Below are 23912 nucleotides of genomic sequence, written 5' to 3' on the forward strand. Positions count from 1 at the left end.
ATGAAGCTAATAGCTCAAGATCCCCGGGGAAATGATGATATTTCGAGTCCAAGCCTATTTAGTAGCCTATTGATATGATTTGCACTAGCTTTGCACCTATTTTGGGGCTAGCCTGTAACCCTTAAAGGAATGGTCCACTCATTAGATAATTAATCAAAACTTCAGTATTTAGTGAAACGTTATGTTTAAACCATACCCTGAAGAAATCAGCGATATTCCCCGGTAAATAATGATTTTATAGCTCTTTTTTATCAAGACCTGTATATTCCGTCTGGCCGCCGCCATGTTTGCCATTTTCAGTAGTCACGTGATGGTCGTGACGTCATCCATGCGTTCACTTTGTCAACACACGGAAACATGGTGGAGTATTTCAGTTCGGACTCGTCAGCAGAGGAACAAGTTTTGACCAATGTGAAGAGATTGGATGGGGGAATTCAGCCATACATATCAGTATGACAATACGACACCCTCTGTCCTTAGACCCTCACATCGTACAAGGAAAAACTTCCGAAGAAAACCCACAGTTTAAAGGGAACATGGGAGAAACCTCAGGGAGAGCAACAGAGGAGGGATCCCTCTCCCAGGACGGACAGACGTGCAATAGATGCCGTGTGTAAATTGAAAAGATAATACATTTGCAACATAGGTAGTCCAAATGTTTGGAAATGCATGTGTGTATAATGGGAAGATGATATAAGATACTATATGTATGCATGTAGTACCACCCTTGCTAGCGATTCCCTCTCTAGTTTAGCATACTCAGCTTCGTTGTCCCTGGCCATAGAATCACGATTTTATGGGGCCAGAAAAACTGGGGGGAAATACACACTAGCCGGTACTACGCTATGTGGAAAGGCCACCAAAAACTGGCCTGGACGCTAAAACGGGGCTAGCCGCTGCAATGGAAATGCGCTATAACATACCTTATTCTTACTCCGAGCACTACTTCTGCTCCTCCGTCGCTTCACACTTGCAGAGGGCGATTTCTCTACTGGCCAAACTGGTGTCCTGGTCGGTGATGACACCAGAAAGACCGATGGTACTGCATCTCCATTGAGTAATGGTTGTTCTTTAAATCCCATGTTATGTTTGATCATACTCTCAGAGTAGTCGTCCGGAAATTTGAAATGTTCGCTGCATACATGAGCCTGTAAATCTCTCGGTTCGGGCCGGCCACATTTCGCTAGCCACTGCCTCCGAATGTACTTCTTATGCTTACCTTTTGGCAACAGATGGAACCGAGCATTCCGTGGATTGTTCCTATCCGAATTATGGCAATATTTCGCGATACAGTGAGGCATATTTGAAGAGAGAAACTACAGTAAATAACATGGAGATCAACGTGTCTTCGAAAACCAAACGCATGGATTACGTCACGTCCGGAAAATGGCGGCGCCCACAGTGTTGATGTTATTTCGGTATATAATCAGTTTAAAATCACTGATAATGTCATCGGATTAAAAAAAAAAAAAGAGAGACTGGCAGAGACTGGTCTGTTTTATCGGATGATAATTTTTAAAAAATGAGTGTCATGAGCATACCATTCCTTTAATGATTATAATTTTATTTTGATATCGTTTGATATTATTGTTTAGTGGTGGTGTTGACGCCTATAGCCCAATAGCCCAGTGCTTTGTGGCATTTTTTTATAATAAAGAGCACAAAAGACATATCTGTTATGTCCTCCATTGTAGAACTTTATGTAAGCCTACACATTTAGGAACAGAGATGGGGTTCTGCCCAAAGTCAAGCAACATAAAAGTAACGTAAAAGTAACAAGTAACGTAAAAAGTTACTTTCCTTGGAGGGTAACTAAGTAAAGTAAGGGATTACTTTTTTTAAAGAAGTAACGAGTAACGAGCAAACACTACTTTTTAAAAGTAACTTCCCCAACACTGCCGAAGACACAACACTACCCATAATCCTCAACTATCGTTTGGGACTACAGTCCCATTGCTTGACAAACCCTGTGATTAATCTTCAAGCTCTGGAATTGGATGTTGGAGTGACAGTGCGCCAAGGTTACGCCGAGTGCCAAACAGCACTTTGAAATGGAACGAAACCACGCCAGACTATCAAAACTGGACTAAAACGGGACCAGCCCGTACACAACTATGGTGTAGTTATACAATGAATGAAAAACTTGGGTCGCAGGTTCCTCAACAGTGATATAATGGTCATATACCATGGCCTGTAGTGAGCTATTGCTTTTATAAAACGGTTGCAATATGAAAGAAAAATACACACTCTAATTTAAATAGTTGTTATTATTAAATAATGATGTTCAAAATAAAATAGTCCCTCCGTTGCCTTCTGCACAAAACATAGTGCGAGGTGGTTGCTATGCAACAACACTAACAGCTAGCGAACATATTAGACAGGCAGCGTTGATCGGTTATTTGGCTATTTATTTACATTAATTTGTATGTTGCCGTTTATTGTGCACCCACTAAAAAACTGTGCAGCATCCGTAGAATGGCTTACAAGGTTACTTGTACAAGGCTGAGGTTGTACTCGGCTGTTGCTGGGCGTGGAGAGAATATTGCTCCATTTTCTCCGGTCTGCGAGATCCGGCTTCCAGTAGCTCTGGAGAGAGCTTTCGCACCTTTCTCTGCTTTCAAGACCCGCATCAGAAAGCTTCTGAATGGTGGTACTGCGGAGGCAGTGGTTGGTGTATTTCTGCTGTGTTCCTGCTTGCTTACACATTCTAGGCAACATTGTCGAAAGGTGATTCACACCCATTGGCTCTCGAGTGAACCTGTAACAGAGCAAATGTGATTTTTAGTAGCTTTCCTAATCCAGCCTAATCTATTAAAATAATATGCACTACACATCATTCACCAAACATTGTTGACATCGCAGTTCACTTGTCTTCTTGGGTGTAGATAAAAGGCAGGTGCGTCCGGGGGTAGGAGGGAGATGTATTTTTCTAACGAAGAAACGGGGCAGAGAGTATCACCAGGCAGTTCACACATAAATCCCCATGAGCTCTCTTTATTTCTCGCCAGCGGGTCGTTGTAGTTTTTTGTGTGCTCATTGAACGTCAGACTGAGTGGTGGGTCATTTATTTATTTATGTGCCGGTTGAGTCCAGCACGTAGACCGATATAGCTACTCAGGCCGTATAGTTCGCCTTTACCGTTTCTGACAGTTGCATAAAAATCTCTCAAGATGTTATTGAGCTGCTGTTTTGTCGACGTCTGAAAGTCTATGACCACAGAATTATCCTGACACCAGTCTTCAAAGCACTTAACTGTTGTTGCAAATGTATTATCTTTTCAATTTACACACGGCATCTATTGCACGTCTGTCCGTCCTGGGAGAGGGATCCCTCCTCTGTTGCTCTCCCTGAGGTTTCTCCCATTTTTCCCTTTAAACTGGGTTTTCTTTGGAAGTTTTTCCTTGTACGATGTGAGGGTCTAAGGACAGAGGGTGTCGTATTGTCATACTGATATTCTGTACACACTGTGAAGACCACTGAGACAAATGTAACATTTGTGATATTGGGCTATATAAATAAACATTGATTGATTGATTGATTAACTGCCCATTTTGTTTGCTTCACAGTGTTCGTTTCGTTTTTTTTCTAGTTGTTCTACCTGCTCATCACGTAGCTCTGCATGTCGTCGTTTAGCAGGGGGCTTTTTTTTTCTGGAGATAGGCACTCCTCCTCAAGCCACTCCTCCATAGTAAGACCACCCCAGAGGTCGAATTTAATCTTAAATGTTTCCATATTATGCTTTGTAAGTTTGTTTCGTAACGGAAGAAATGTAAATGTAAATATATTTATAAACAGACAAGTCAAATCAAGCAATCTGGTCGATAGCGTTTTTGCGGACCTCTTTGATTACAGATTTGAAAACATCGTTGCTTGCTTTAAAAGTAGCACAATTCATTATGTCAAACCTTGGAAAGTATCTAGATATCCCTGCCCTGATGCCAAAGTAACTGCACACTGAATATGTTTTGCCGTTTGATGTCTATGTCTGGACCGCTGAGTAAAAAGGAGGGTTTCTGCCCCGTTACTTCTCCGCTGCTTTCTTGTTCCAGTTTGCTTTTCAGCCCAACTGTATACTGTTTTTCTCAGACGCGGAGGGATACTGACTTGTTGTGAAAAGTAACTTACAATTCTACCCGTGGTATACGCTCAGTATATCACGGCTAAGAACCAATCAGATTGCTTGATTTGACCGTTTTATAATAGACGTTAAGTACTTTGTCAGGCTTAATATTTATCTGTAGATACCCCCAAAGCTTGTAATCTTATTTAAAAGAAGACCTTAACCTAAAGTATTCTTTAATGTTTAAATAAAGGTTCATTCGTTTTTCTGTTTTGCACATCCTCCTATTAATATCTTTCGACGTCCGGCACTAAACTGTTTTATTGTAGAGATCACAAGGTACTCACAGCATACAATGTCATAATAACTTTGTATTATTAGTGTAGAACTCTTATGTATGTATAACATCTGAAGATGTGCAGTTTTATTCATGTTTTTACATAATTGTACAGGATATTGCTATGTTATTTCACATGTTTTACTTCTACACATTAATATCTGATTTGTAAAACATCACAGACAGAACGGTATATCCGTCATTTATTGGTAAGCTATTGCAATTGTGATTCCATAGATGTGTCTCCCATCACCCAAAACCCCTGACTATTCTCTCAACTCAGTAATTCAATTCTTATATTCAAAGAAAATCAGCAATATCTTTAAAAACGACAAGTCCTTTTCTATAAGCTGTGCACCGTTATGGTGTAAATATAACCTATCTACCAATTGGATCAAATATAAAAGTCAGCCGAATTACTATTGATACTGCAAGGAGACGTATTGTGTGAAGAGAAATTATAGATGTTGTTTAATTTCTGATATATTTATGATCCACGTCACGTATTCAGTTTCGGTGGCATTTCTTCCAGTTTGTCCAGAAGTCTTCTCATCAGGGCTCTATATATAAATAACTACGGCAGATGTGTAATATGTAATGCAGCCGAACCGTGTATTACAATGCCATTATGTGATGACTTTCAAAGAGAAAAGCAAGCACACTCGGAATAAAGTATTATTATTATTATTCATATTCATTGTTCATATCGCATTAACACCATATCCCAACGTGCATTGCGGCTAAAACATCCAATCACAGAGCTTAAACCATAGCTGAGGATCTTGGGTAATCAGTTCAGTGGGTGTGTATCCGTTTCCGGTTATTTTATTTTGAAATTCAGTTCCTGACGGACGCCAAACAAGGATAATTGTGTGTTATTGTTGAGTAAATAACAGTGTGTTATTTAGAAATGAATAACACATTTAGAAGCAACAACATTTTGTATTCTGAGGCTCTGAGCCCCATTTCTTTTCCTCATTGACAACAAAAAAAGTCTGACATTATACGATTTAAAATTAAAAACAATAATCGTGGCTTGATATTGAGTAAGAAAATGTTTTTATGAACCACACAGCGTCCGGTCTTCCAAGACCCGACCGGACAAAAAGACGTGGTGCAGGCACGAAACACACTACCAATAGAAATACATTAAAATCGTTCTGTGTGACACGGAAAAAAAAGAAGGGGAAAATCGTGTTGGTGAACACGAATCAATAGATTAAATGTCGTGACTCTAACACGAAATGGCGTGAGACTGGGTTGGTCGATGCTGCGTTGATGCATTTGCCATAAGGAAGTAGGAGTTTTGGTTCAAAGTTGGTTGGAAAACCAATAAATGCCAGATCAAAATCACAATGAGGGTGTAAAGTAAGTGACAAGTGACGTAAATCAACTCTACAAAAGGAACACTTCAATAGCCATAAACGTAAATCATTAGAGCTTAAAAGTTGTAAAATGCGCTTCAAGCTGAACCCAGAGTTAATTTCCCTCCTCTATTAATTGGATTGAGCCAATACCAGATTTGAAACTGCCATAAAGAAGCAGATTGGAGGCTTGGCTTTAGCATTTGTGCATGTGCTTTGTTTTTGAATTCCGCCTTTTTCAGCTTTAACAATGTTCTCTTTATCAATTCCACATCAATAAATGATCATCTCATTGTATCAAAACAAATACAAGCTTTTTGCATGGAACCAGTGCATATTGTTAACAAACTCATCTGTAGGGAACATTACCGCCAATGTGTCAGCGAGTGACCCGCCAGATGACGGGAACACGCCCATCCTGATTGGCTGCCTGGTCTCCATCATCCTGCTGTTAGTCATCATCATCGTCCTCATCCTCTGGTGCCAATATGTCTGCAAGGTGCTGGAAAAGGTGAGCAGATTAATCACTGAAGAAGAGACAGAAGATAATGGAAGTTGATTTTGATTTTAGTAAACAGGTGGTGAAGGCTCAAGCTTCAAACCTATTTTGGATGACCTGAAAATAAAATAAAATAAATGTCTACAGCGTTTGTTAATGACACACACGGAAAAAACTGAAACGATGACTTTAATTAAATGTATTATGTCAACAGATTTCACATAACTGTATTGGGTTATTTATAAAAATAAAAAAAAATGGAAAGGCAGCTTTTTAAAACCAAAGATTCCTAATCAACCTCTTCCCTTGAATTTGAGCATTGGATATGGAGGTTTTCTACATGTTTTTTTTCTTTTTTACCTTTCTCCTCCTTCAGGCTCCACGTCGGATCCTGGACGAGGAGGTAACCGTCAGGCTGTCGTCCTGCAGTGACACCATCATCCTGCAGACCCCCCCTGTGCCCCCTCGCTCAGGCCACGCCCCCACAGGTACACTACAAAACATTTGGAGTATCATGTTCAGATTTATCGATCATATTTTTATATATATTAAAGATCATATATAAATACAATTAATTACAAATAATCATTAGTATGAGTATTATTATTTGTAGTATTATTATATATATTGTTATCACCATTAATAATGATAAGGTAATTGTGCTATTGGAGTTAATGCATATTTTTATGTTCGTAAAAAACATAGTTTTTTCACAAAAGGCTAAACAGGATATAAGCAATACAAAAATATGTTCTTTAGATTTAAATTGATGTTTTTTCACTTCAAACACCAAATTGACTAATTTGGTGATGATTTTTTAAATATTTAACAGCATTAAAGCCATTAGTTAATCGAAATTGCTCCTGGATTATGTTTTGCACAAAAACACTGCTGATTTTCAAGTCCAAAGTAGAAACATATAAAGTCACTTGCTCATCAAAGTGACGTATGATGTTCTCATGGACATATGTTGTGTATATAAGAATTTCATGGTTGTCTCTGTCAGGATTTGAGGACAGGTAGGACCCAAATGCAGTTTAAAAAAGGAGAAGCGGGTTTCAAAGGGTAACAAAAAGTGAGCATTATTTCAGAAAGCCGATGACAAAAGAAAACAAGGAACAACTTAACATTACCAATTATCAGGGGAGCACGAGTAAGTAATCCAGGACCAAAAACTTCAGGGACAAACATGGAGCGTGACGTGAAAGGAAAGACAACAAACAGACATGGAGCACAGGGGAATACAAGACTAAATACACAGAAGGGTAATCACAGGACAAGACACAGCTGGGCAGGAGAGGCAGAAACACAAGGGCAACAGGTGAACACAATCAGACAATCAGACACAGGAGGGCAAACACAGGAAGGAAGACAAGACACAGGGAGAACAGCATTTCAAAATAAAACCAAGACCAGACAGACAAAACTAAAATCGTGACATAACCCCCCCTTAAGGGATGGATTCAAGACGTCCCTTAAAACAAAACAATATCCAACATTTCCAGAAGAGCAGGTGGAGGGGATCCGGAGGCCAGGTTTGAAAGTCACTTGCTCATCAAAGTGACGTATGATGTTCTCATGGACATATGTTGTGTAAATAAGAATGTTATGGTTGTCTCTGTCAGGATTTGAGGAAAGGTAGGACCCAAATGCAGTTTAAAAAAGGAGAAGCGGGTTATATTTCGTATATGGCTTCGCCCTCTAAGGCTATCGCTATTGGGTAATCCCCCTGCGCACCCACGCAGCACTGAAACACTTGTAGTCCACGCCCACCTGCAAGGTGAGCCCCACCCTCGGGCTCCTTCCGGTATAAATAGGAAGGAGGCCCGACAATCTGCTCCCTCTTTTCTTCAGCCAGCATTACTGAAGCACAGAGACACTAAACAAAGTCAATTATGAGCAACAACTGTGTACGAGATTGTCCCTCATGTGGCTCAGGATACATCATGAGCTACGACCAGCACACGATGTGCGAATCCTGCCTGGGGCCAGAACACACGGACGCGGCTCTCAGCCAGCAGGTCGCATGCTCACACTGTGCCCGTCTCCCCTCGGCCGACAGGAAGCGAAGAGCGGATGCTCTCGCTGCGGCGGCCTAGGAGGACGATTGGCCCGTCCAGGCTTTCGAGCACGTGGACGGCAGCGAAATCAAGCGGACGACATCCGTCAGCACGTTAGCTATCGGTTAATAAACTGCAGAGCTCACCGTATTCCTCTGTCCGAGATACGCCTCCTCCACACGGTCATAATAAATCCATGAGCGCCGTTATAACGCCTCATGTGAACAGCACTGCACACACCTCCACTCATCCCCTGAGCGTGTACACGCCTCATGATGAGAGCCGGAGTGAAACGCAGCGTGTGGAGGCTCCCTCGCAGCTCTTTGGCCTCACGGGCGGCGGGGGCAATGGCGTGGCTCGTCACCACGACGACCATTACAGCACATCACAGAGAAGCCGAACGGGGGAATGAGAATTCCAGGCTGAGCGCCCACAGCGGCAACGCCACGGCGCCAGGGCTGGCTGCAGAAGCCTGCTGGTTTTAACCTGTCGGTTAATAAACTGCAGAGCTCGCTAACTAAGCCGGCTGCCACTAATCTGTTGATTAAGTAGACAGCAGGGCTCGTTATAACGCCTCATGTGGGCAGCACTGCACACACCTCCATCCATCCCCTGAGCGTGTACGCGCCTCATGATGAGAGTCGGAGTGAGACGCAGCGTGTGGAGGCCCCCGCACAGCCCTTTCGGTCCAAGCACACCTTGGGTTGCCTCACGGGCAGCGCAGGAATTCATACTTCCACGTACCCATCATCCCGAAACACAGGAAATAGTGTTCGGATATTTCCTGGCTCCTCGCATTTTTTGTGTAGAGAAGGCTGGAGCCACTACACAGAGGAGGAATGAGAGTGTGGTTTCCTCTGGACGACCTGCTATTTGCTGGCTCGCTCCAGGAAGGAAGTCGCTTTACAGACGTTACATTCGTATCGCATCTGTCAAAGCCTGGGTTTCATAATGAATTGGAAGAAGAGCTGTCCTCTTTCCTCTCAGACAATCGTTTATCTGATAGTGGAATTAAACTCAGCCAGCATGAGAGCGCGGCTCTCGCGGCAGCGAGTGGAGAAACGGACAGCTCTCCTCTGGCGTGTGTCACAAACCTGCACAGCCGTGACGCAGCTGCTCGGCGTTGGCGTCAGCTGGTCACGTGATGATCCCCCGGGGTCTCTTCCAACAGGGGGACACTCCAGAGGTGGTTCATTCGCTGCAGAAGCCTGCTGTTTTAACCTATTGGTTTATAAACTGCAGAGCTCGCGGCATTCCTCTGTCCCAGATATGCCTCCTACACACGGTCATAATAAATCCACGAGCACCGTTATAATGCCTCGTGTGGACAGCATACACACACCTCTCATCCTCTGGGCGTGTACGCGCCTCATGATGAGAGACGGAGTGAAATGCAGCATGTGGAGACTCCCTCGCAGCCCTTTTCGCCTCAAGAAGCGCGAGCAGCGAGGGCGTGGCTCGTCACCATGACGACCATTACAGCATATCTCAGAGAAGCCTCTCCCCCCGTAGTTCCATGGGATACAAGAAACACTCCTGTTATCCCAGGAACAGTGTCTTGCGCTCCATTCAGCGCTGCAGGAACTCCTGTTGAAAAAGGCATTTTTTCCAAAAGGGAGGAAAATCAGGGTTTTTTACTCCGGTTATTTTCTAAATCCCAGGAAAAAAACGGGGGAGTGAGACCCATCCTTGATCTGTCAGTGTTCCAAAAAGAGAGAAACACATGCTGACGATCAAACAGATGCTGGAATGTGTTCGCCAGGATGTGGTTTTATCTGGACGACCTGCTATTGCTGGCTCGCTACAGGGAGGAAGTCGCTTTACAGACGTTACATCTCGTATCGCATCTGTCAAAGCCTGGGTTTTCATAAAGAATTTGAAGAAGAGCTGTCCTCTTCCCTCAGATATCCATTTATCTGGGAGTGGAATTAAAACTCAGCCAGCATGAGAGCGCGGCTCTCGCGGCAGCGAGTGGAGGAACTGACAGCTCCCTCTCCGGCGTGTCACATCCCTCAGGCCCTCTCCGTGACAGCTGCTCAGCATGACCTCAGCTGGTCACGTGGGGATCCCCCTGGGACTCCCTCACAGGAAGAGTCCCCAGAGGTGGTTCATTCGTCCGCACATCGACCCCTGTGCTGGAGCTGTTCTCCGGTTTGGGAAGTATTCCAGCACTTCACCCTGTTGCTGTACAATCAGACATGTGTTGATTTGCACAGACAACAGGCCACGGCAGCCTACCTCAACCGCCAGGGAGGAGTACGATCTGCGCAGCTTCTGAACGCAGCCAGGAGGCTGCTGTTCTGGGCGAGCACACACGTTGCTCTCATCAGAGCAATGTATATTCCCGGCGAATTGAACAGAGGGGCTCGCAGAGCGCAGCAGCCGTGTTAGGCGAGGAGTACGGAGACTCAGACCTGTGTCACGCGCACTGGCGCCTCAGTGGGATTTGGCTTTGGTGTTACGCGCACTAAGCAAAGCCCCATTTGAACCTGATCAGGTTCCCCTTAAACTGTTATCAGCCAAGTAGTACTACTTTTGGCTCTATCAGCGAAAAAGGTGAGTGATTTGTCTGCTCTCTCTGTGGCTCCGTCATGCCTCCGGATCCAAGGAGATGGCAGTTCAGCTGTTTTACGCCCTAACCCGGCTTCATGCCTAAGGTCATCACAACTCTTTTAGAGTTGAGAGTGATCACCCTGGCTGGCTTATTCCCCCCTCCTCACAGGTCGGAGGAAGAAGCCACGTCTCATCTCCTCTGGCCTGTGCGCACGCTGTCCTGCTAGTGGCGCGCACGGCGGCCTGGCACCGTTCTCAGCGCCTGTTTGTGCACTATAGAGAGCGCTCGATCGGGCAACCTCTGTCTGCACAACGGCTGTCACACTGGCTGTGTGAGGCTGTGTCACAGGTATATGTCTCCTCTGAGGTGGAGCCCCCGGAGAACATCAATGCGCACAGCACCAGAGGAATGTCCTCCTCCACGGCTTTGCACGGAGGAATGTCAGTGGAAGACATTTGCACTGCTGCATCTTGGTCTTCCCCCTGTTCATTTATTTGAGCGATGTCTCTCATTCCTCTCTGACACACCCTGTACTGAGTGTCCTGTCAGAGTGAGTGACGTCAGGGAGCCAGCTGTGCGCCTCTCGCCTGCTTCGGCACGTGGAGAGCGGCCCTTTCTCCCTCTTATAGGAGGGATGTTCTTTTTCCTCTGACACATTTTGTACGGAATACGTTGTCAGAGTGAGTGACGTCAGGGATCCAGCCGTGCGCTCTCCTGCCTGTATGCACGCAGAAAGCTGCTGTTCCCCCTCTTTTGTCGCTGGACAAAGTATGACCTTCGTCTCTACTTCTCACAGCGGCAGGTATGTATTGTTCCCAGCCTTCGTCCCCCTTGGAGAATATTCATGTTGTGCTATTTTCCAGGGAAGGCGATACGCCATTACGCATGGCGCAATAGGCAGGGGCTATTATATGAGCAGGTGTGTCTGTGCTTCTATTACCGAGTGGACCCAGTGGGGCGCAGACTACATCTTGCTTCGCCCTTAACCCAATAGCGATTGCCTTAGAGGGCGAAGCCTTATACGAAATATAACGGAGGTTACCTACTGTAACCCCAGCTTCTATGAATATTGGCGAAGCCCTCTAAGTGCGGGCCCCCACTGGCTCTACGAATAGCTGAAGAAAAGTTATTTTGTATGGGAGCAGATTGTCAGGTCTCCTTCCTATTTATACCGGAAGGGAGCCCAAGGGTGGGGCCCACCTTGCGGGTGGGCGTGGACTACAAGTGTTTCAGTGCTGCGCGGGTGTGCAGGGGGATTACCCAATAGCGATAGCCTTATAGGGCTGCGCCAATACTCATATAGAAGCTGGGGTTACAGTAGGTAACCTCAGGTCAAAGGGTAACAAAAAGCGAGCTTTATTTCAGAAAGCCGATGACAAAAGAAAACAAGGAACAACTTAACATTACCAAATCAGGTAGGAAGACAAGACATAGGGAGAACAGAATTTCAAAATAAAACCAAGACAAGACAGACAAAACTAAAATCGTGACAGTCATTTGATACTGAAGTCATTCAATTTGCTTAAACAAACTATTGCAGGGTTGTTGGCGTTTTGTGTGCATGATGGTGTGTCATGTTCTCCTCAGGCCCCGCCAACACTGACCCTCACTATGAGAGAGTGTTCCTGTTGGACCCACAGTACCAGAACCCGGCGGTGCTGAGGAACAAGCTGCCGGAGCTGTCGCAGAGTGCCGAGGCTTCAGGTGAACAGGCTGCACAATCCTTTGAGTAGTGAAAGCAGAAATAATTAGAAAATCCCCTACGGAGAATATTTGACAATGTGACTGGCATTATGGTGCTAAGTAGGTTTTGAAAGCTGTATTGTTTTTTTCTGGGGCTTTTATTCTGAAAAACTAGCCTAAACTTGAACTCCCTGTAACAATACAGTTACTTTCTTGGGATTTATTTTAAAAGCATACTCATCCTGAGCTTCCTGTTTGGACAGAATTACTCAATGGGTAGACCCTCCAGAAAAACGCGATTCTGCAATCGCAGAATTTACCGCATGATCAGCAAAATGGCGCAGATTTTTAAAAGGCCGCATATTTATCGAAAGGCCGCATAATCCCCGCAAGTTGAGAAAAAAAAAAGTTAACTCGTTTTGACGTGAAGTGATGATGATGACGCGACGTCATCAGCTCGCGCGAGGGAGAAAACACCAAGATGAAAAAATCTAATCCATCTCATTTACCGACGAACATTTCTGCTAAAGACCGGGCAAAGCAGTACCCCGATGTCTTGCACGAAAGTGGGGGTAAACTATTCTGCACCCCGTGCAACTGTGTGTTGGAGCCATACAGTCTATGGTTGGAGCATAAGAGAAAATACACGGTGACGACCCACTTTGATTCATTCAAACATTCGAAAATGCTTTCTGCTGCTGCGGACAAGAAAGCCAAACAACTCACGTTCACCGAGGCATCGACCTCCAAAACCCTTTCGAGGGCTACAAGAAACGAAGTGAGTAGCCTACAAGATTGATGCTGGTCAGATAACGAACAAGTAAATGAAATGAATTTTTTTAATGTATTTATTGTCAAAGCACTTCAAATATTCATTGCTATCAGGATGTTAAGAGCATTCCATGGAATATAACAAAAAGTGTATCTCGAGCCGGTTTCTCAAACTTGCCTACCCCACCTTTAAGCGATAGCAAAATATAAATAACTAATGTCATGCAAACATATTAATATGCTTGATTCCGCTGTTGAATTTAGCACAATTGCATACAAACGTCAAGGGATTTTAAGATTCTGAAGTATTTGCTAAAAACTCAATAACTTAGATTATTATTTATAGTTTTGCTGAATAGTTTCATGTCCGCTTACCTTAGAAACGTAAAATGCGACGGCAGTGTGCAAACTGGGAGCATGTTAGCTTAGCTTGGTAGCTTCAGCTAGCTCTGGAACTTCCAGCTCGGTAACAGGAGGTCCCGCCTCGGCTCCGCCTCTTTGCCCTTATTTGGATCAGGCGGGAGTTGAACTCTGACGTCACTGTCGAGACGTTAGTGGCCGACTCCGCCTACTTTAGGCTTCTCATCAACTCTGCAGAATCCTATGGGTGACGTCACGGACCCTACGTCCATTTATATATAGAGAACCGCAGTGACGCGTCCTAAAACCCGGAAGTAAGTTAGCATTTTTACCACGTCCGGTTCCTTCGATAAAAAGCAATGCAATTTCTCCATAGGGTTTTGGAAAATAGCTCCAAATAAGGTCTGTGTTTGAGACACATTGAAGAGACGGATCATGTTTTGTTCTACGACATTAAATCCATCAGCAGTGACCCCGCTGGTGATTTTTGAAGAGTTGACGTGTCTGAAAAACGATGGTTGTTACCGAGTGGCTGAATAGGACTACAGAAGTTGTCCAGGCCGTTGTACGTCATTACACCGAACACATAAACACTCCCGCTAAGTTTGTTAGCCCTGTTCTGCTTGAAAGCAAGTCCCTGCCTCCTGCAAAGTGTTCAAACAAACACTTCAACTTGTACCATTTACAATCTGTATGTTTGAATATGGATCTTAAGTTGGCGTGACGTTGAAGCAGCGACCCTGCTGTAGTTCCTTTATAGCATAACGTTAGCATTTTGCTTCTGGCGACTAGATTTATGATTAGAAAATTATAAAAGTAGGATAGACATGTGGAGATTATCCGGCTGAACAAAACGTGATCCTTCTCTTAAATGTGTTTCAACCACAGACCTTATTTCCAGCTATTTTCCAAAACCCTATGGAGAGATTGCATTGCGTTTTTGACGAAGGAACCGGAAGGAGTTTACATCTGGGTTTTAGGACGCGTCACAGCGGTTCTCTATACAGTCTATGGTTTAAACATACAGTTGGTATAGCAGGAAGAACTCGTACACACCCCACTGAGAGATCTGACTGTGTGATTGGCCCGTGATCTTTATCCCCCATAATTTTGCCAGAGCTAATTAGGTTTTGTTAGCAGTATCTGATTTGTTTCTTTTTAGGGATTTTAATTTTGCAAAACTTCCTTTAACGATACAGTTACTTTCTTGTGCTTTAAAAAAAAGATCCTCATTCTCGGTATCCTGAGTATACAGTTACCGTATGGTGCTATTATTTTTGAAAAACCATGCCTCATCCTGAGCTTCCCATTAGTACACAGTTACTCAATATGGCCTTTATTTTTTTTTAAATGCCTTTTCCTGAGCTTAACCTTACAGTAGATAATAACATAATATTATATTATATTAAAAATAATAGTAGAACTTCCCTTTGAAACTCTCTCACAGACCCATACTTTTTCTCATGTTGTATTGACCAGTTATTGACAATTTGGTGCTTTTCAACCCAAACGTTTCTCATCTAACAAAAGACACTTGAAGGGAAGTACATTTGAATCAGCAATGCTTTAAAAATACTCCTGATCATCCGTGACGACATGTTTAGACCCGACTGTTAAAGCGCCTCTGGAGAGCGGCGGCCTCTGCTAAAATGCATCAAACTGCTGCAGTGCGCCCCCTGCTGGCTGCATCACAAACACCCTCGGTCCCTATCAGCTGTTGAATGTTTATCTGCACTGAACTTTCTTTTTTTCCTTCAGAAACATGCTTTCGGTCCTTCTCTTTTTTCTCGTACCCTCTCTTCAGTATTGTCTTGATGACGCTGAATGTGCATGTTCTTTCAATCTGCCGATCTCTCTCCTTCACCTCCCAGCCCTCTCCTTGTTTCCTCCTCCTCTTCTTCCAGCTCTCCTCCTCGGTAACCCTCTCTATGACCTCCTCCTGCTGACTTCCTGTCACATGACATCAGGCTGGCTGCGTGGTAAGAGCTGAAAGGTGTGACTTCAACGTCTATCAGATACTAATTTCCTTCCTACAGACCTTTATTACATTTCTTTACTTTTGTTTCCTGCTGTGGGTGGAATTGTTCTGACTAAACTATAGAGGTTCAAAATCATGTAAGGTCGAAGTCACATTAATGAAATAAATGCGGCCCTAAATGTAATTAAATGAATGTGGTCATCAATTCAGTATTATCTCAGAGTCGGTAACTCAAAATACCAGGTTAATTATATTGGAAATTATGGAGAAAAATATATTTGTATTGTATTATTTGTATTGTATTGATACCAATACATTTTATATTGGTATCTGTGTGCGTGTTAATAATAAGCAGTAGCCTACATAAATAGTACACATTTTTAGAGAAAAGAAAAGCACTGACCAAGTTTGTCCACCAGAGAGCGTTGACACAAAATGTGATTGACCCTTATCAAAAGATATTAGTACGGTATATTTTTTAACTTAATCTCAAGTATCAATTTTCAGCTTTAGCCTTACAAATCTTTCAGTGAAACTCTTCTGATGATCAACATATGACATATCAGGGATCCTGCTGATATCACTAATGTTATTGTTCCTCTACATTGACCAGAGGTGGAAGAAGAATTCAGTTATAGAATCCTACATATTAAATTATAGTTATTGATGCATTAATATGTTCAACACTTTAATGTTGCATCTGGTAAAGGTGGGGTTTATTTTAATTACTTTATATATTACGTAGTAGTTTAACCTAAAGTAATATACCATCATTTATACATTTTATCTTTTACTAAGAACATAAATCTGCAATGTATTGGAGTAAAAAGTACAACATTTGCCGATGAGGTCAAGTAAATGTATTAAGTAGCATACTATGGACATTCTCAGTTGAAGTACTTCACATTTCCAGTCACAGTATGTACAATAGTTGAGTCAATGTACTTAGTTACATTCCACCACTATTATTTCACATATATTACACCGTTAACACTGTTATTACACAAAGGTAATTTATTGGAGATATAAACACATTGATATTAATTAAAGTTCGAAGAGAGTTCCCCAGAACTTTTTTAAAAATGTGTTTCGAAGTGATTCAAAGGAAGCTGTAAAAACAAAATGATTATTTCTGCTCCCAATGACTCACAGAGAAAGGTCTGAAAGGAAGAACTGACCTGTACTCTCTCCCTCAGCGTGTGGAGGAGGCTACGCCGAGCCTGACGTCACCCAGTGCACGCCGCACCAATGTTTCCATAGCAACGCACCGCACTACGCTGAAACGGACATTGTGCGGCTGCAGGGCGTCACCGGCAGCAACATGTACGCTGTCCCCGCCCTCACTGTAGATTCTCTCACCCGGAAGGACATCTCTGCAGCCGAGTTCCCACGGCAACAGCTGATATTCAGGGAGAAGCTGGGGGAGGGGCAGTTTGGAGAGGTGAGCAGGGGTCGGGCTTGGCAACACCAAATCAAGAAACACTTTAAATCCAGAAAAGTTTGCAGAATTGAAACACGTCTGAAAGGTTTTTAAAATGACGTGATGTGTGTATTACATTTTATTTTAACATAGTGCACTGGTGTATACATTTCTAAGAATCTGACTAGGATTTCCTAAAATAAGAGAATATCAGGATGTCATAAAGCTCTTTTGTCTCTTGAAAGTAGGCTGCTTGCTTCCATGGTTGTATTTATACCTAGTATCTCCTGCAGGTCCACCTGTGTGAGGCAGAGGGACTCCCAGAATTCCTTGGGGAAGGGTCCCCCCTCCCTGACAGAGATGGGCGTTCTGTACTGGTAGCTGTTAAACAGCTGAGGGCCGACGCCACCAGCCAGGCCAGGTACACTGTGTGTGTGTGTGTGTGTGTGTGTGTGTGTGTGTGTGTGTGTGTGTGTGTGTGTGTGTGTGTGTGTGTGTGTGTGTGTGTGTGTGTGTGTGTGTGTGTGTGTGTGTGTGTGTGTGTGTGTGTGTGTGTGTGTGTGTGTGTGTGTGTGTGTTCTGCGTGTGTGTGTGTGTGTGTGTGTGTGTGTGTGTGTGTGTGTGTGTGTGTGTGTGTGTGTGTGTGTGTGTGTGTGTGTGTGTGTGTGTGTGTGTGTGTGTGTGTGTGACAGTGATTTTATGTTTAAGGATCGATGACCTTGTTGTTTCTTCAACAGTCTTGAATGTGGATCATTAAAATCTGCTAAGTGGAACACATATCACACAACTTATTAAGTGTCTCATAACAAGGGTGCAGGAACATCCTCAATGGGAGTTGTATACAGTTTCTGTGTACGCGTGAACATTTTGACCTCAATGCGGCTCTAGATGAAAGTAATTTAATCACAAAAATCCTAAGGATTCGTCCTCTTAGGACCATGAATATCCATAGACAGTGTAACGGTAATCTCGAAATGAGTCGTAGAGACACTGTTCTTAGTTAGCAGTTGGCTTCTGACTGAATTTAGATTGAATTTCCCAAGTTGTAATGCTGCTCTTTACATTGGAGCATGTGGCTAGGTACAATACATCGTACCGTTTTAAGTTATGGTGGGTCAAATTGAACCAAATTGTAACCAAAATCCCAGCCCCATGTTGCTAACTCTTTTCCAATGAAATGAGCTTGCAGCCTTAGCTAAATCCCGCTCAATGTAGTGTGAAAGATGTCTTTTCAGGTCTTCTTCCAAAGCCACACCCCCAAAACCATTGTAATGAATGTAAACATATCATGATGAACTTGCTTTTTTAGTACTCACAGGTGTCAAGCTAGCAGCTAGCCGATAATTCGGAGTGCCAGCAGGTAGGCACGCAGACTGGTGGACATGTAGGTAGAGAGGCAGGTGAACTATAATGAGTCCGTCAAAACGTTTTATTTGAGCCGAATAAAATGATTATACAGATTTAATACAGTCCTGCAGAAAGTCACAGATCAACAAATGAACAAAAACCATAAGAACACATAACCAGGGCTGCACATAACTGGCACCCCCCGCCAAAAAAGAGCACTGGATCATTTGAAAAAAGGCGCACCAACATTGAGAGAGAGAGAGACAGAGATATTTGCGAGTTGCATAAGAACTGGTAAGATAGCAGGGTTTCCCACACATAGACTTTACTTGGGCGCGCCGCCCAGGTATATTAACGGCCGCCAAAGTATAATTCGCGAGCTATTTAGGTTTAATTGTTTTAATCCGTCCACGAGCACGACGGCATCTGTGCCTCGCTCTACCCCTCGCTATCGCGTGAAGGGTCTGCTTGATGCGCTCCGCATAAAGCAGACCCGCCCCCGTTCATAAAGTCAAGTACCCCTCAAAAGGTCTGGTTTATTTCATTTTAAGGATGCGCACCAAGCAACATCTCCAGGTGCTCCTTTGAGAACCAGGGCAAACAAGTTATGTGCACCCCTGCACATAACCCACCCTTACTTAGGGTCTGTTTTATTTCTATAACTGCTGTAATGTTGTATTGGATGAATGGACAGAGTACTGCAGATGCTGCTGATATGAATTGAATATTATGTTCATAATCTGTGTGAGACCCAGATGACTAAAAGCCATATGTGTGTCCATCAGGAACGACTTCCTGAAGGAAATAAAGATCATGTCTCGTCTGAACGACCCCAACATCATCCGGCTGCTGTGTGTGTGTGTGTCGTCCGACCCGCTGTGCATGGTGACCGAATACATGGAGAACGGAGACCTCAACATTTTCCTGTCGCAGCGGGAGATCGAGAGCACGCTGACACACGCCAACAACATCCCTTCAGTCAGGTTGATATACCATACACACTGTTTACTCTGTTCCAATTTAAAGGGGACCTATCATAAAAAATGAAATGTTTGATGTCATTTATACATAAATATGTGTCAGGGAACTCACAAAGTGTCGGACAATAAAACCCTCTCTTTTCCTCCGTACCCAAATCTCTAAAAACGGGGGAACAACGGAGCTGATCCAGATTTGCGTCCGATATGATGTAATATCGGAAATGTGGGCCCACGGCCCTATCATAAACGTTGCTATCAGAAACAATGCCCGACGTGTATTGGACGTAATATGATCTTTGTTTACATTAGCAAGCATCGCTAACTCTCAGAGCTAACCTGTACTGGAGAGAGTATGTGTGAAAAAGCAGGAAATCTAAAAAGGAACTCACCTTGTGGTAAACCCACAAGAGAAAAAGCATTTGAGCTCCATACTGTTTCAGAAATAATCCTTGAAGTGGTTTGGAACATGATATGGCGTTTAATCACAGGGGCATTCATTCGAATTCTGAGCAGGCACAAGCTCCCCCTCCTCTTTTTTTATGTTTCAAGCTAAGGACCCCGAATCAGCCATTCTCTAAGAGGGCTTAAACAGAGGGATATGAGGGATGTGTAAAATGCATGATCTGTTTTTTATATATCTGAGACCCATAATATGTCTAAAAATAGCATAATGGGAGACCTTTAAAACTAATTTAGAAGGTGATGCAAACAGCAGAGAGCGACACGAATATTGAACATATGAAGATACAGACTCTGATCTCCTTCCTCATCTCTAACCCTCTTCCTTCCCTTTGCCCCTCATTCCAGTCTGTCCGACCTCCTCCACATGTCGGTGCAGATCTCCTCAGGGATGAAGTATCTGGCGTCCCTAAACTTCGTGCATCGCGACCTGGCCACCAGAAACTGCCTGCTGGACCGCCGCCTCACCATCAAGATCTCCGACTTCGGGATGAGCCGGAACCTGTACAGCAGTGACTACTACCGCATCCAGGGCCGGGCGGTGCTGCCGATACGATGGATGGCCTGGGAGAGCATCTTGCTGGTAAGGAGTGGGGGGGGGGGAGTAAACATGAGACAGGGCTAAAGAAAGAATAAAAGAAGACCATTTAGACCCAGTGAAAGCTGTTGTTCCCTGATACCTCCATCCACTCCTAATGATGGCATAATCAAGAAATCTGGTGTTTTTTATCATAATAAGTGAGGTTTTGAGGATTTCTTTAGCATAGCAATGATGTGAAAAAAGTATGTTTATTAATGGATGCATCTATAGTCCGACGGTAACACCCTACCACCAAATTGTGTTGTAATTGCTGAAATAACATTAGAGTTGACAAAACCCTTGTGCATTCTAAATCATCTTCTTCAAGCTCCATCCTAATACGTAATGCTTTCACTTCTTCAGTATTTTTCAATGTCCTCCCCTCCCTCCTCTCCAGGGTAAGTTCACCACGGCTAGTGACGTGTGGGCGTTTGGCGTTACCCTTTGGGAGATCTTCACTCTGTGTAAGGAGCAGCCCTACAGCCTGCTGTCCGACGAACAGGTCATAGAGAACACTGGCGAGTTCTTCAGGAACCAGGGTAGACAGGTGAGACGAATCTAACGCACTCCCAAAGGACAGTTCAATTGAGATGTGTCATTCATTGCATAGATAGACGACCTTTGTACCCCTTAAAAAGTATTTTTCTGATTCTTTACTAACGATCTCTTTGTCTTTTCGACTAGATTTTCCTCTACGGCCCTCCGCTCTGTCCACCTTCGCTCTTTGAGCTGATGATGTGTTGTTGGAGTCGCGATATACCCGACCGACCCACATTCGAGGGACTTTACCAAGCCCTGAAGCCCCATGTCAACCAGTGAGCAGTGTCCGCTTGGATTTACCACTCTGTGGGATGTCCATATCTGGACTCTTTATAAGAAGATAGACTGACACCACAAGAGAAAGGACTGGAATTATGTTATAAGAGTATGTCAGAGGGGTAACGGAAACTGGCAGAACTGTGGTCAGAAAGTGGGTTTTATTTGTAGTAACATCAGCACTCTATTCTGAGAGACAAAGTTGAGGTAGAAGGAGAAAGGCTTGTGTACTCAGAGGAAAACAAACCTGACAGTTGGTAGTGAACAAATACTTTTAAATATTTCTATTTGATTGCTGATTTGACAGTTTCCCACCTCTCCTTAAAGCCCCTTCGACCAAAACATCTTATTAAACCTTTTGACACTTTTTTTTCCCATTTTGCTATGGGCCAACATTTGCATAAACGTTAATTTTCTTCTTGTCTTTGGCTTTTAAAGATGCCAACAACTGGACAGACTCTTCAGTATTGTTATTTTCACCTGTCCCTGTGGTTTTTATTATTATTGTAAAGCACTGTCTGTGTCTCTCAGTTATTCATGTTCATTTAACCCACACTGGAGCTAGGGTTAGGGTCAAATTGTAGTGTAGTTTATTTTTTGATTTTTATTCTATTTTATTTTAGTTGTTGGTCTTTTTTGTGGATATAAATGTTGTTTAGCTGAGGTTCACATCACGATGCCAAGAGGCTGCGTTGATACCTGTGTGGTTCAAAGACTGAAAATCAGTCAGTGGGTAACTGTGGGTTATTTAGGAGAGTAAGTGGATGAAAGGCACATTTGAACCAAATAATAATAAAAAAATGTTGTCCCTTTTTGTTGCCAAAGAGAAATAAAGATTATAAGTAATAAAACACGATATCAAATGTATAAAAAAATCATCTTTGTGATTTAACATTAACATCTAGCACTGGAAACTTTATTTTAAAAGTACCTTACCTTTGAGTATGTTACCAGTGGAAAATCAAGCCAATTCTAACAACACGGGTGCTGGTAGATGGGACATGTCACGTTTTCTCTTTACCTGTGTGCTGGGGCCTGTAAAATATACACATATGTTCAATGTGTTTATGTCTATGTTGGAGTCCAGAGATTTGTACGTTTATAGATTAGCCAGCAAGCCTTAGCGCAATATTTTAAAAAGTAAAGTCTGTTGTATCATTACTAGAATCAAAGAATTTAAAATACAATTGTTCAAATTAAGAGTGAAATATTCACCAACTGAAAAGAGCCCTAAGCAACTCAACTAGTATTGCGATTTTGGCTAGCAACCAACGTTGTTGTTAGCTGACTCAAAAAGCTAGCAAGTTGTAATGTGGGGTAGTAAACCAGGCTCTGTTTAACACTAGAACCGCCAGGGGTCGCTGTATACCTAAAACCGCCAACGGGTAAAATGTACCCGCTATTAGAATGCATTGATTTTCAAGGTACAATGTTCTTTTATTTATCATACTAGAACACAGGGTTAAAAGTGAGTCGCACAGTGATGAAACGTATACCAATATAATCTCTGGACTCACAGCTTTCATATGATATCTAGTTTGTGCAGATTGCATGAAGTATAAAAGATCGCTAACGTGAGTTATGTGCAAAGTGTCTCTCTATCTCTCTCTCTCTATCGATCTAACTCTAACTATCTATCTATTTATCTATCTCTCTATCTCTATCCATCTATCTCTCTCTATCTATATATCTATAAGAAACCGCAGTAAACAACAGGCGTTGCTATAGCAACACATCATGTTTATGTTTACGCGGTAAATATTACCCGCTGGCACTGATGGGTATAAATGGCAATAGTTTTGGCCATTTTGTCACTCTGACTTCATATTGACCATTTTTAACAACAGAGGGTGCTACATAACACACATTCAGGAAAAGTCACAGACTGGGAGACTTGAATATTTTGTTGAAAAAAGAGAAACATCTGCGGGTAAAATGTACCCCTTGGCGGATCTAGTGTTAAGGAAAATCCACACTAAAAGTATTTTTGTTGTCAATCAGTTGTCTAACAGAACTTATGTGATTCCATTTTTACTACCGTTACATCTGTATCAGATTTGGCAATGGCGCTAGTCGTTGCGCTGCTCCACTCAACTGTCTGCTAAAGCGATTTCTTATCTTATCATGTATTACAAAACTGGACTGCTAATAACATTTCTGTTTTTTAGTTTATCAAAATCTACTTCTGAAAAAAATTAAATTTGTTAAGAAATAGGATATGCTACTGTTAGCTGTTGCCTCGTTTGACTTCTTGTTCAAAGTTTTGCTAGCTAGCCGTCTAACACTAGATAGACTTATTTGCATTGAGTTGAGATTTCTTTTTGCAAAAACAGACCCTGTCCAACTAGCGCAACATTCCCACCATGCACTGCGCCACTGCTTCCCCTGCTCTCCACATGAAATTAATTTAAAGTGCAGATCTGGTGTATAGCGTTACTTGCCAAAGAGATTTCTACTTCTCTGGGGTTACAGTAGACAAGTTTCACTTATGTTTAAAGACTTATGCAAGCTAACTACCTGCTTTGCTTGCTGTCTATCTAACTATCAAGCAAAGTACTTAGCAAGGAAGCTAGGTTATGTTTAAACAGGGTTTAGCTTTGTCCTAAAAACTAGCGATGTTGGCGCTTTCACCAAGTGTGTCCCG

General features: G+C 43.0%; 1 protein-coding gene and 1 long non-coding RNA gene across 5 annotated transcripts in view; one reads left to right on the plus strand and one right to left on the minus strand.

Annotated features, from left to right (window-relative positions):
- Positions 1–23498, plus strand: part of ddr2l (discoidin domain receptor family, member 2, like) — a 55411-nt gene extending 31913 nt beyond the window's left edge. For 2 of the 4 annotated variants that reach the window (XM_071204326.1, XM_071204327.1), the window contains exons 11-20: positions 6121–6272; positions 6637–6748; positions 12462–12578; positions 15560–15667; positions 16863–17107; positions 17380–17507; positions 19219–19416; positions 20221–20455; positions 20850–20999; positions 21137–23498. In XM_071204326.1, coding sequence (XP_071060427.1) covers positions 6121–6272; positions 6637–6748; positions 12462–12578; positions 15560–15667; positions 16863–17107; positions 17380–17507; positions 19219–19416; positions 20221–20455; positions 20850–20999; positions 21137–21271 — 1580 coding nt within the window. In that variant the 3' untranslated portion in view covers positions 21272–23498. The remainder of the gene's footprint in view (positions 1–6120; positions 6273–6636; positions 6749–12461; positions 12579–15559; positions 15668–16862; positions 17108–17379; positions 17508–19218; positions 19417–20220; positions 20456–20849; positions 21000–21136) is intronic. The other 2 variants (XM_034090535.2, XM_034090537.2) reach the window with 2 other exon arrangements.
- On the minus strand, positions 6177–7672 carry LOC117452083 (uncharacterized). Its single transcript, XR_004552762.2, has 3 exons — positions 7394–7672; positions 6621–6753; positions 6177–6263 (listed from the first exon to the last, which is right to left on the minus strand). It is a non-coding gene; the product is annotated as an uncharacterized lncRNA (long non-coding RNA).
- Positions 23499–23912: the final 414 nt, after the last annotated feature.

Source organism: Pseudochaenichthys georgianus, chromosome 9 (genome assembly GCF_902827115.2).
Source record: "Pseudochaenichthys georgianus chromosome 9, fPseGeo1.2, whole genome shotgun sequence".
Classification (NCBI taxonomy): domain Eukaryota; kingdom Metazoa; phylum Chordata; class Actinopteri; order Perciformes; family Channichthyidae; genus Pseudochaenichthys; species Pseudochaenichthys georgianus.